At 33.1% G+C, this 14,311-nt stretch overlaps 3 protein-coding genes across 3 annotated transcripts; all 3 read right to left on the reverse strand.

The window, feature by feature from the left end:
- Positions 1 to 307: 307 nt before the first annotated feature.
- LOC128126115 (mannan endo-1,4-beta-mannosidase 4-like) lies at positions 308 to 2,252 on the reverse strand. Its single transcript, XM_052763852.1, has 5 exons — positions 1,938 to 2,252; positions 1,543 to 1,740; positions 1,299 to 1,421; positions 916 to 1,118; positions 308 to 704 (listed from the first exon to the last, which is right to left on the reverse strand). The coding sequence occupies exons 1-5, from the start codon at positions 2,250 to 2,252 to the stop codon at positions 308 to 310; spliced, it is 1,236 nt and encodes a 411-aa protein (XP_052619812.1).
- Positions 2,253 to 5,458: 3,206 nt separating this feature from the next.
- On the reverse strand, positions 5,459 to 7,439 carry LOC128126116 (mannan endo-1,4-beta-mannosidase 4-like). The gene is made up of 5 exons (XM_052763853.1): positions 7,125 to 7,439; positions 6,730 to 6,927; positions 6,450 to 6,572; positions 6,067 to 6,269; positions 5,459 to 5,855 (listed from the first exon to the last, which is right to left on the reverse strand). The coding sequence occupies exons 1-5, from the start codon at positions 7,437 to 7,439 to the stop codon at positions 5,459 to 5,461; spliced, it is 1,236 nt and encodes a 411-aa protein (XP_052619813.1).
- Positions 7,440 to 10,647: 3,208 nt separating this feature from the next.
- LOC128126117 (mannan endo-1,4-beta-mannosidase 4-like) lies at positions 10,648 to 12,592 on the reverse strand. The gene is made up of 5 exons (XM_052763854.1): positions 12,278 to 12,592; positions 11,883 to 12,080; positions 11,639 to 11,761; positions 11,256 to 11,458; positions 10,648 to 11,044 (listed from the first exon to the last, which is right to left on the reverse strand). The coding sequence occupies exons 1-5, from the start codon at positions 12,590 to 12,592 to the stop codon at positions 10,648 to 10,650; spliced, it is 1,236 nt and encodes a 411-aa protein (XP_052619814.1).
- Positions 12,593 to 14,311: the final 1,719 nt, after the last annotated feature.

Raw genomic sequence — 14,311 nt, forward strand, 5'->3', positions numbered from 1 at the left:
TAAGAAAAGATAGACAAAAGCTAAGAAAACACATAAAAATACCTTACATATATTACCATATTTATTGATAAAAAGGAAATGCATCAATTTTCCCACTTCGTCCAACAATACTGAGTTGAAGTTACCCGCGGTACAACATTACTAATAGGCTGCAACTATTTTGTTTCATGCAAAATGGTTGCTAACTCTATCTTTATTTTCATTTCACTATTTAAAACTTCACATTTTCTAAAGGTAAGTAACGCAGCAGAGAGAAATATCATTTTATCTCGAAAGGGATAATTATTTGTTCAGGAACCCAACATAGTTATTTTTCAACAGCAACGGGAGAGAACTCTAGGTTGGTTGAAGAGTTGAGTGATGAAATTCTTTGAGACTGCTTGGCAATTATTGCAGCAGTGGAGGGGTTTTGGTCCAAGACAACTTGGTACCCATCACCCCAGTTATCCATTCCTTCCGCCATGACTTGCCAAAAAGTTGTACCTGAACACGACCCCCGGTTTCTTGCACTTTCATAGGCCGTGTTGAATATCCCACCAAAGTACTCATCCCTTGCTTCTACGGTGTAACCTAAAGACCAAGAGGACTTGCCAAATTCTGCAATCAGTAAAGGTTTTCTCAAGATGGAATCACAATCCTCAATATGTGCATTAATCCATTTTTCAACAAATTTAGCTCGAGCTTCATCGCTAGCTCCCGGAACCCTAAGTCAAAAATCGAAATACCCACATATGTTATTCAATAAAATTAAATAACATAAAATATTGTTTTAGTTATAAATAAGAAACATGCATTTCATGAAACATTTTTAGGATGCTAACTACGTTCGGGTGTTGGCTAGCGTGACATGCAAAGTATATATACGAACAAAAGCATTGTGATGGAGTTTATATGTCGGTATAGACTCGATCATACCATTGGTCGGGATACAGATGGATTGTAGCAAAATCCACATTGTTGACGCCGTTGTTTGTAATGAAGTCGGTCCCTACTTCATAGCCCGGATTGTTTTGCTTCTTTTCAGGCATTGATTCCCCATAAAACCCTTCAAGTCCGATTTCGAGAAGATGGTTCTTATCAATGGACTTTATTTCAGCTGCCATTTCTACTATCCATTCCTGCACAAAGAAGAGATACCGATGGTTATAGGTTATGCACCATATAGTTTCATAAAAAACCGGTTTCCTCTATGTACTCCTATCATTTGAAAGTGAAAGATTTCCTTCTTTCTAGATAACTGATTCGGGCATTTTCTCATATGAACAACTTAACCGTGAGAAAACAGAGAAAACAAGAACCTGTAGAAATTTCCCTGATAGATCAGACTGGCAGCGGGGTTCGTTCATTAGCTCCCATGCAAAGATGGTGGAATCATCCTTGTAGTCAACCCCGGTGATTGAGTTGCGTCTCGTAAGAATGGTCTGTAGCAAAACAGTATTTGCAACATGTTCAAATTTTCTGACAAAATGCCCATACAGCTGTTGTAGAAAATTTTTGTGATATAATGGAAACATTGTTTCCCAAACATATATATATATATACCTTCAAATGATTCTTATAATATCCTTTAACTACAACGTTAGTAAAGAAATCATCATCACTATTCAAGTATTGTCCTCCATGATCCCTTGCCCACTGAACATATTGTTTTTTACCTCCAAAATCATCCCAGTTATTAACCAAGCTGAGAATCAAGTGAATCCCATACTTTTTCGCTTCTGATATCACAAAATCCAATCCCTGGAATGAAAAGGTGTAGATGGTTATCACAAGTAACATAAAACAGAGGTGTTAAAGTGTTTGTGATCTTGATTATTACTAACTTTTATTTCAATATGTCCGTGTCGATTTGTCGTATGGTTGATAAGAAATTACTTTTTAACGTTTACAGATCATGTTGAATAAAAAATAGAGGCTAAAATAATAGATAAAGTTACCTTAAACATGTCCTCATTGTAAAAACCGGGAGAGGTTTGCAGGGGTTTGTTGCCACCATCACTAAAAGCCCAAGTCCTAACCAGGTTCATTCCTATCTTGGAAGATTCTTGAAATGCATCTGTGACCTTCACCCTTGTAGATGGATCAGAAGCCATACACATTAACCAGTAGGCGTTAAAGCCATTAAAATACAACGGCTTTCCATTAACCATGAAATGATGTGTCCTTGTCTCCACAAAACTATCGTTAATGGTTGACGGGTGGCATTTACCCTTGCAATCTCCTTTTAGAACTGCATTTCCTTTTCCTGGCATGGTTAAAAAATCGCTAATCTTTAATAGTGGATATATGAAATAGGAAAGTTAGTAACCAATGTTTAGAGTAATGGATGGAAAGTAGTGTGTTTTCTCTTGTCCGCTTAGCTCGTCGGGAATTTATATCGCATGTCTTGTTACCAATCTAGTTGGAAGTGGGGACATCATCATATTTATTATATAACTTAACGATACATATGCATCATCATTCATAAGGAATGACAAGCGACTTTGCGATGCCCATGCACGGTGCCATACTTTTGGTTGTAAGACACACAAACATTTGTTACTCCAAATGAAAAAGCAAAAGGAAAAATGATACTGCTTTTTCAAATACTGTTGCAGGTATGTTATGTTTGGATACTAGATCCTTGTGCATAATATGCCATTAAAAGATTAGCTTTTAGTCGAGTTCCAAACATAAAAAATATGTTGACCAAACGAATTGTATTTAGAGATTCGAAGATGGTACTAGATTCTTTTCAAATACTATAATATTTTGTTACTCCATACATTAGAGACCACATGTGCTTGAAAAATAAATATATAAAAATAAAAAACAAAAAGCCCAAAATAAACGCACAAGTGGTTGCTTGTGCATGAAAAACTAGGTACATTTTGATTATTTATTTATTTATTTCTCCACTCCTCCAAACCATTTTGTTGTTTTTTCGGGTTCCTTTTTTCATACGTTGAAATCTAGCATGTGACTTTCTTACGTTTACGCATCACCATTCATGGGACATTTGGTTTCCTTATTTGACTTTTTTAACGTCATATAGCAAATATATATATTAAATTTTATGTTCAGTTTTCCTGTTGATAGTTTTTATCACGTGTATTCTCCAAATGGAATTTGTATCAAAGTAGATGTTATGTATGTTGCACACATCACTTTTGCATGTGAATTTATATTGATGATCATGTAGTTAATGTAATAACAAGTGGTTGAGTAGCATGACATATAGCAAGTGGATGTATTGTAATCTAAACATAACTCGCTTTGCTTGTGTACGAGGTGTTCTCTGTTATAATAAAACAACGGATGTTTGGGGTTCCAAAACCTATCATAATAGGCAATGTAACTGCTTAGAAGGAAATTCGATGGATCTTAAACCAATACTTTTAGAAGACTAGCGAGGAAACACTCCCTTATCATTTTTTATGTGTTCGTGCATCGATACTAAGTAGTGTGTGATTACTCATTAATTAAAGTTTATTGAGACTACACTTGTACACATTACATATATTATAAATCTTTGGTGATAAATGCTAGATGTTTATAAAAATGACCCTCACCTTATATTAATTAATTTAATCGATATTATTGTTAATTATAAAGAAAATTATGAAAATTATAAATATAAAATTAAACAAACAATTGTTAGGTTTAAGACTGCATGCCTAAGATAAACATTGCACCAGAATGTCTACCCAATATTGATAAAGTATATTTGAAAGGTATGACTAAAAAGTTTACAGTCGCTTGAGGGCCTAAGGCTTACAATGCACCAAAATTTATTCCCAATATTGATAAAGGATATTTCAAAGGTACGACTAAACCTTAAGTTTATAGTTGCTGATATAACCTTGCGATCGAAAATAAAGCATGAATTTTTGAACTCCAATTAATTTGAGTTCCCTATTATATAATCTTGTAGACAAATGAGAAATAATCAGTTTAGTTCTTCTACGAGCCCAGTTGTATTAATCAATGATTTTACTTATTATATTGAGATAACAACCTCATAATTGGAAAGGTTTCATGAAAAATCATCATCACAATTCTGAGTTTGCTGACATAAATATTCATATTATAGATTACAATAAAAGTAACATTTCTGCCAAGACCCTAATATATGTGTATTAATAATGATTTATGTATTTGTTTAAAAAAATTGGATTTTAGATTACCAAGAAATAACATTTGTGCCAAGACACCAATATATGTGTTAATTACTCCTTAAGACTATATTTTCTTCACCGGCATACGTAACTTAATCATTTATCTTCTTTATTAGGAGTTTGATGTCAAAAATAACTTAAATAGTTTTGAATTGATCTTCTTTTGTTTGTTAAAACTTAGGTAATATTGTTTAAAATATGAATTAGTATTCTACAAATTATATTGAAATAGGTTTAGTGGCATATTAACAAGATGTTTTTTTTTTTTTTTTGGTTTAAATCACTTGGAAAAAGTCATCCAATAGCTTTGTAGATTCCCCCCTGTCTCCTCTCACACACAGACACACACATACACATACACACACACATTTCGGTCGGTATTAAGTAATGGTTTGTTTAAGTATCACAACTCCCACAAACATAATTTTAATTCAAAATAAAGATCTAAAGGCATAATAATCATTGGTATATCATGACTTATATCCTTTGTCAAGCAATATTAATAGGATAAGTATGCATTTCATGCAGAAAAGTCTAATTATTTTGAGATTTTTTTTGATAAAGTCCTAAATCTTTTTTTTAATAGAATAAACCTGATGGTTTAATATTTTGCCCAAATTAAGGAAAAAGTTTTTTTAATTGGGAAAGACAGATTATATGATTTTCCCAAAATAACGAGACTTTTTTGTTCAAAAAAATAAAGATTTATGAATTTATCAAAAAAAAATTCCAAAATAATGAGACTTTTTAGTATAAAACTCGGGAAAATATTTGTTCATTTAAGTATCACCACCCCAAAGGCACAAGTGTAATACAAAATTTAGGTAAAAAATCTTGAGATTTAATGATATATCATGACCTATATCCCTTATCAACTAATATTAATATTCCTCTCGTCGATGATTTGCGATCAAAAAGTGGTTTGAATACATATAAAAGGATTCACATATGTTGACGTGACTTGTGTGTTCGATAGACAAAATATTTATAACATTAAGAAAAGATAGACAAAAGCTAAGAAAACACATAAAAATACCTTACATATATTACCATATTTATTGATAAAAAGGAAATGCATCAATTTTCCCACTTCGTCCAACAATACTGAGTTGAAGTTACCCGCGGTACAACATTACTAATAGGCTGCAACTATTTTGTTTCATGCAAAATGGTTGCTAACTCTATCTTTATTTTCATTTCACTATTTAAAACTTCACATTTTCTAAAGGTAAGTAACGCAGCAGAGAGAAATATCATTTTATCACGAAAGGGATAATTATTTGTTCAGGAACCCAACATAGTTATTTTTCAACAGCAACGGGAGAGAACTCTAGGTTGGTTGAAGAGTTGAGTGATGAAATTCTTTGAGACTGCTTGGCAATTATTGCAGCAGTGGAGGGGTTTTGGTCCAAGACAACTTGGTACCCATCACCCCAGTTATCCATTCCTTCCGCCATGACTTGCCAAAAAGTTGTACCTGAACACGACCCCCGGTTTCTTGCACTTTCATAGGCCGTGTTGAATATCCCACCAAAGTACTCATCCCTTGCTTCTACGGTGTAACCTGAAGACCAAGAGGACTTGCCAAATTCTGCAATCAGTAAAGGTTTTCTCAAGATGGAATCACAATCCTCAATATGTGCATTAATCCATTTTTCAACAAATTTAGCTCGAGCTTCATCGCTAGCTCCCGGAACCCTAAGTCAAAAATCGAAATACCCACATATGTTATTCAATAAAATTAAATAACATAAAATATTGTTTTAGTTATAAATAAGAAACATGCATTTCATGAAACATTTTTAGGATGCTAACTACGTTCGGGTGTTGGCTAGCGTGACATGCAAAGTATATATACGAACAAAAGCATTGTGATGGAGTTTATATGTCGGTATAGACTCGATCATACCATTGGTCGGGATACAGATGGATTGTAGCAAAATCCACATTGTTGACGCCGTTGTTTGTAATGAAGTCGGTCCCTACTTCATAGCCCGGATTGTTTTGCTTCTTTTCAGGCATTGATTCCCCATAAAACCCTTCAAGTCCGATTTCGAGAAGATGGTTCTTATCAATGGACTTTATTTCAGCTGCCATTTCTACTATCCATTCCTGCACAAAGAAGAGATACCGATGGTTATAGGTTATGCACCATATAGTTTCATAAAAAACCGGTTTCCTCTATGTACTCCTATCATTTGAAAGTAAAAGATTTCCTTCTTTCTAGATAACTGATTCGGGCATTTTCTCATATGAACAACTTAACCGTGAGAAAACAGAGAAAACAAGAACCTGTAGAAATTTCCCTGATAGATCAGACTGGCAGTGGGGTTCGTTCATTAGCTCCCATGCAAAGATGGTGGAATCATCCTTGTAGTCAACCCCGGTGATTGAGTTGCGTCTCGTAAGAATGGTCTGTAGCAAAACAGTATTTGCAACATGTTCAAATTTTCTGACAAAATGCCCATACAGCTGTTGTAGAAAATTTTTGTGATATAATGGAAACATTGTTTCCCAAACATATATATATATATATATATATATATATATATATATATATATATATATATACCTTCAAATGATTCTTATAATATCCTTTAACTACAACGTTAGTAAAGAAATCATCATCACTATTCAAGTATTGTCCTCCATGATCCCTTGCCCACTGAACATATTGTTTTTTACCTCCAAAATCATCCCAGTTATTAACCAAGCTGAGAATCAAGTGAATCCCATACTTTTTCGCTTCTGATATCACAAAATCCAATCCCTGGAATGAAAAGGTGTAGATGGTTATCACAAGTAACATAAAACAGAGGTGTTAAAGTGTTTGTGATCTTGATTATTACTAACTTTTATTTCAATATGTCCGTGTCGATTTGTCGTATGGTTGATAAGAAATTACTTTTTAACGTTTACAGATCATGTTGAATAAAAAATAGAGGCTAAAATAATAGATAAAGTTACCTTAAACATGTCCTCATTGTAAAAACCGGGAGAGGTTTGCAGGGGTTTGTTGCCACCATCACTAAAAGCCCAAGTCCTAACCAGGTTCATTCCTATCTTGGAAGATTCTTGAAATGCATCTGTGACCTTCACCCTTGTAGATGGATCAGAAGCCATACACATTAACCAGTAGGCGTTAAAGCCATTAAAATACAACGGCTTTCCATTAACCATGAAATGATGTGTCCTTGTCTCCACAAAACTATCGTTAATGGTTGACGGGTGGCATTTACCCTTGCAATCTCCTTTTAGAACTGCATTTCCTTTTCCTGGCATGGTTAAAAAATCGCTAATCTTTAATAGTGGATATATGAAATAGGAAAGTTAGTAACCAATGTTTAGAGTAATGGATGGAAAGTAGTGTGTTTTCTCTTGTCCGCTTAGCTCGTCGGGAATTTATATCGCATGTCTTGTTACCAATCTAGTTGGAAGTGGGGACATCATCATATTTATTATATAACTTAACGATACATATGCATCATCATTCATAAGGAATGACAAGCGACTTTGCGATGCCCATGCACGGTGCCATACTTTTCGTTGTAAGACACACAAACATTTGTTACTCCAAATGAAAAAGCAAAAGGAAAAATGATACTGCTTTTTCAAATACTGTTTCAGGTATGTTATGTTTGGATACTAGATCCTTGTGCATAATATGCCATTAAAAGATTAGCTTTTAGTCGAGTTCCAAACATAAAAAATATGTTGACCAAACGAATTGTATTTAGAGATTCGAAGATGGTACTAGATTCTTTTCAAATACTATAATATTTTGTTACTCCATACATTAGAGACCACATGTGCTTGAAAAATAAATATATAAAAATAAAAAACAAAAAGCCCAAAATAAACGCACAAGTGGTTGCTTGTGCATGAAAAACTAGGTACATTTTGATTATTTATTTATTTATTTCTCCACTCCTCCAAACCATTTTGTTGTTTTTTCGGGTTCCTTTTTTCATACGTTGAAATCTAGCATGTGACTTTCTTACGTTTACGCATCACCATTCATGGGACATTTGGTTTCCTTATTTGACTTTTTTAACGTCATATAGCAAATATATATATTAAATTTTATGTTCAGTTTTCCTATTGATAGTTTTTATCACGTGTATTCTCCAAATGGAATTTGTATCAAAGTAGATGTTATGTATGTTGCACACATCACTTTTGCATGTGAATTTATATTGATGATCATGTAGTTAATGTAATAACAAGTGGTTGAGTAGCATGACATATAGCAAGTGGATGTATTGTAATCTAAACATAACTCGCTTTGCTTGTGTACGAGGTGTTCTCTGTTATAATAAAACAACGGATGTTTGGGGTTCCAAAACCTATCATAATAGGCAATGTAACTGCTTAGAAGGAAATTCGATGGATCTTAAACCAATACTTTTAGAAGACTAGCGAGGAAACACTCCCTTATCATTTTTTATGTGTTCGTGCATCGATACTAAGTAGTGTGTGATTACTCATTAATTAAAGTTTATTGAGACTACACTTGTACACATTACATATATTATAAATCTTTGGTGATAAATGCTAGATGTTTATAAAAATGACCCTCACCTTATATTAATTAATTTAATCGATATTATTGTTAATTATAAAGAAAATTATGAAAATTATAAATATAAAATTAAACAAACAATTGTTAGGTTTAAGACTGCATGCCTAAGATAAACATTGCACCAGAATGTCTACCCAATATTGATAAAGTATATTTGAAAGGTATGACTAAAAAGTTTACAGTCGCTTGAGGGCCTAAGGCTTACAATGCACCAAAATTTATTCCCAATATTGATAAAGGATATTTCAAAGGTACGACTAAACCTTAAGTTTATAGTTGCTGATATAACCTTGCGATCGAAAATAAAGCAGGAATTTTTGAACTCCAATTAATTTGAGTTCCCTATTATATAATCTTGTAGACAAATGAGAAATAATCAGTTTAGTTCTTCTACGAGCCCAGTTGTATTAATCAATGATTTTACTTATTATATTGAGATAACAACCTCATAATTGGAAAGGTTTCATGAAAAATCATCATCACAATTCTGAGTTTGCTGACATAAATATTCATATTATAGATTACAATAAAAGTAACATTTCTGCCAAGACCCTAATATATGTGTATTAATAATGATTTATGTATTTGTTTAAAAAAATTGGATTTTAGATTACCAAGAAATAACATTTGCGCCAAGACACCAATATATGTGTTAATTACTCCTTAAGACTATATTTTCTTCACCGGCATACGTAACTTAATCATTTATCTTCTTTATTAGGAGTTTGATGTCAAAAATAACTTAAATAGTTTTGAATTGATCTTCTTTTGTTTGTTAAAACTTAGGTAATATTGTTTAAAATATGAATTAGTATTCTACAAATTATATTGAAATAGGTTTAGTGGCATATTAACAAGATGTTTTTTTTTTTTGGTTTAAATCACTTGGAAAAAGTCATCCAATAGCTTTGTAGATTCCCCGTGTCTCCTCTCACACACAGACACACACATACACATACACACACACATTTCGGTCGCGTGTCGGTATTAAGTAATGGTTTGTTTAAGTATCACAACTCCCACAAACATAATTTTAATTCAAAATAAAGATCTAAAGGCATAATAATCATTGGTATATCATGACTTATATCCTTTGTCAAGCAATATTAATAGGATAAGTATGCATTTCATGCAGAAAAGTCTAATTATTTTGAGATTTTTTTTGATAAAGTCCTAAATCTTTTTTTTAATAGAATAAACCTGATTGTTTAATATTTTGCCCAAATTAAGGAAAAAGTTTTTTTAATTGGGAAAGACAGATTATATGATTTTCCCAAAATAACGAGACTTTTTTGTTCAAAAAAATAAAGATTTATGAATTTATCAAAAAAAAATTCCAAAATAATGAGACTTTTTAGTATAAAACTCGGGAAAATATTTGTTCATTTAAGTATCACCACCCCAAAGGCACAAGTGTAATACAAAATTTAGGTAAAAAATCTTGAGATTTAATGATATATCATGACCTATATCCCTTATCAACTAATATTAATATTCCTCTCGTCGATGATTTGCGATCAAAAAGTGGTTTGAATACATATAAAAGGATTCACATATGTTGACGTGACTTGTGTGTTCGATAGACAAAATATTTATAACATTAAGAAAAGATAGACAAAAGCTAAGAAAACACATAAAAATACCTTACATATATTACCATATTTATTGATAAAAAGGAAATGCATCAATTTTCCCACTTCGTCCAACAATACTGAGTTGAAGTTACCCGCGGTACAACATTACTAATAGGCTGCAACTATTTTGTTTCATGCAAAATGGTTGCTAACTCTATCTTTATTTTCATTTCACTATTTAAAACTTCACATTTTCTAAAGGTAAGTAACGCAGCAGAGAGAAATATCATTTTATCTCGAAAGGGATAATTATTTGTTCAAGAACCCAACATAGTTATTTTTCAACAGCAACGGGAGAGAACTCTAGGTTGGTTGAAGAGTTGAGTGATGAAATTCTTTGAGACTGCTTGGCAATTATTGCAGCAGTGGAGGGGTTTTGGTCCAAGACAACTTGGTACCCATCACCCCAGTTATCCATTCCTTCCGCCATGACTTGCCAAAAAGTTGTACCTGAACACGACCCCCGGTTTCTTGCAATTTCATAGGCCGTGTTGAATATCCCACCAAAGTACTCATCCCTTGCTTCTACGGTGTAACCTGAAGACCAAGAGGACTTGCCAAATTCTGCAATCAGTAAAGGTTTTCTCAAGATGGAATCACAATCCTCAATATGTGCATTAATCCATTTTTCAACAAATTTAGCTCGAGCTTCATCGCTAGCTCCCGGAACCCTAAGTCAAAAATCGAAATACCCACATATGTTATTCAATAAAATTAAATAACATAAAATATTGTTTTAGTTATAAATAAGAAACATGCATTTCATGAAACATTTTTAGGATGCTAACTACGTTCGGGTGTTGGCTAGCGTGACATGCAAAGTATATATACGAACAAAAGCATTGTGATGGAGTTTATATGTCGGTATAGACTCGATCATACCATTGGTCGGGATACAGATGGATTGTAGCAAAATCCACATTGTTGACGCCGTTGTTTGTAATGAAGTCGGTCCCTACTTCATAGCCCGGATTGTTTTGCTTCTTTTCAGGCATTGATTCCCCATAAAACCCTTCAAGTCCGATTTCAAGAAGATGGTTCTTATCAATGGACTTTATTTCAGCTGCCATTTCTACTATCCATTCCTGCACAAAGAAGAGATACCGATGGTTATAGGTTATGCACCATATAGTTTCATAAAAAACCGGTTTCCTCTATGTACTCCTATCATTTGAAAGTAAAAGATTTCCTTCTTTCTAGATAACTGATTCGGGCATTTTCTCATATGAACAACTTAACCGTGAGAAAACAGAGAAAACAAGAACCTGTAGAAATTTCCCTGATAGATCAGACTGGCAGCGGGCTTCGTTCATTAGCTCCCATGCAAAGATGGTGGAATCATCCTTGTAGTCAACCCCGGTGATTGAGTTGCGTCTCGTAAGAATGGTCTGTAGCAAAACAGTATTTGCAACATGTTCAAATTTTCTGACAAAATGCCCATACAGCTGTTGTAGAAAATTTTTGTGATATAATGGAAACATTGTTTCCCAAACATATATATATATATACCTTCAAATGATTCTTATAATATCCTTTAACTACAACGTTAGTAAAGAAATCATCATCACTATTCAAGTATTGTCCTCCATGATCCCTTGCCCACTGAACATATTGTTTTTTACCTCCAAAATCATCCCAGTTATTAACCAAGCTGAGAATCAAGTGAATCCCATACTTTTTCGCTTCTGATATCACAAAATCCAATCCCTGGAATGAAAAGGTGTAGATGGTTATCACAAGTAACATAAAAGAGAGGTGTTAAAGTGTTTGTGATCTTGATTATTACTAACTTTTATTTCAATATGTCCGTGTCGATTTGTCGTATGGTTGATAAGAAATTACTTTTTAACGTTTACAGATCATGTTGAATAAAAAATAGAGGCTAAAATAATAGATAAAGTTACCTTAAACATGTCCTCATTGTAAAAACCGGGAGAGGTTTGCAGGGGTTTGTTGCCACCATCACTAAAAGCCCAAGTCCTAACCAGGTTCATTCCTATCTTGGAAGATTCTTGAAATGCATCTGTGACCTTCACCCTTGTAGATGGATCAGAAGCCATACACATTAACCAGTAGGCGTTAAAGCCATTAAAATACAACGGCTTTCCATTAACCATGAAATGATGTGTCCTTGTCTCCACAAAACTATCGTTAATGGTTGACGGGTGGCATTTACCCTTGCAATCTCCTTTTAGAACTGCATTTCCTTTTCCTGGCATGGTTAAAAAATCGCTAATCTTTAATAGTGGATATATGAAATAGGAAAGTTAGTAACCAATGTTTAGAGTAATGGATGGAAAGTAGTGTGTTTTCTCTTGTCCGCTTAGCTCGTCGGGAATTTATATCGCATGTCTTGTTACCAATCTAGTTGGAAGTGGGGACATCATCATATTTATTATATAACTTAACGATACATATGCATCATCATTCATAAGGAATGACAAGCGACTTTGCGATGCCCATGCACGGTGCCATACTTTTGGTTGTAAGACACACAAACATTTGTTACTCCAAATGAAAAAGCAAAAGGAAAAATGATACTGCTTTTTCAAATACTGTTGCAGGTATGTTATGTTTGGATACTAGATCCTTGTGCATAATATGCCATTAAAAGATTAGCTTTTAGTCGAGTTCCAAACATAAAAAATATGTTGACCAAACGAATTGTATTTAGAGATTCGAAGATGGTACTAGATTCTTTTCAAATACTATAATATTTTGTTACTCCATACATTAGAGACCACATGTGCTTGAAAAATAAATATATAAAAATAAAAAACAAAAAGCCCAAAATAAACGCACAAGTGGTTGCTTGTGCATGAAAAACTAGGTACATTTTGATTATTTATTTATTTATTTCTCCACTCCTCCAAAACATTTTGTTGTTTTTTCGGGTTCCTTTTTTCATACGTTGAAATCTAGCATGTGACTTTCTTACGTTTACGCATCACCATTCATGGGACATTTGGTTTCCTTATTTGACTTTTTTAACGTCATATAGCAAATATATATATATTAAATTTTATGTTCAGTTTTCCTGTTGATAGTTTTTATCACGTGTATTCTCCAAATGGAATTTGTATCAAAGTAGATGTTATGTATGTTGCACACATCACTTTTGCATGTGAATTTATATTGATGATCATGTAGTTAATGTAATAACAAGTGGTTGAGTAGCATGACATATAGCAAGTGGATGTATTGTAATCTAAACATAACTCGCTTTGCTTGTGTACGAGGTGTTCTCTGTTATAATAAAACAACGGATGTTTGGGGTTCCAAAACCTATCATAATAGGCAATGTAACTGCTTAGAAGGAAATTCGATGGATCTTAAACCAATACTTTTAGAAGACTAGCGAGGAAACACTCCCTTATCATTTTTTATGTGTTCGTGCATCGATACTAAGTAGTGTATGATTACTCATTAATTAAAGTTTATTGAGACTACACTTGTACACATTACATATATTATAAATCTTTGGTGATAAATGCTAGATGTTTATAAAAATGACCCTCACCTTATATTAATTAATTTAATCGATATTATTGTTAATTATAAAGAAAATTATGAAAATTATAAATATAAAATTAAACAAACAATTGTTAGGTTTAAGACTGCATGCCTAAGATAAACATTGCACCAGAATGTCTACCCAATATTGATAAAGTATATTTGAAAGGTATGACTAAAAAGTTTACAGTCGCTTGAGGGCCTAAGGCTTACAATGCACCAAAATTTATTCCCAATATTGATAAAGGATATTTCAAAGGTACGACTAAACCTTAAGTTTATAGTTGCTGATATAACCTTGCGATCGAAAATAAAGCAGGAATTTTTGAACTCCAATTAATTTGAGTTCCCTATTATATAATCTTGTAGACAAATGAGAAATAATCAGTTTAGTTCTTCTACGAGCCCAGTTGTATTAATCAATG

Source organism: Lactuca sativa, chromosome 5 (genome assembly GCF_002870075.4).
Source record: "Lactuca sativa cultivar Salinas chromosome 5, Lsat_Salinas_v11, whole genome shotgun sequence".
Classification (NCBI taxonomy): Eukaryota; Viridiplantae; Streptophyta; class Magnoliopsida; order Asterales; family Asteraceae; genus Lactuca; species Lactuca sativa.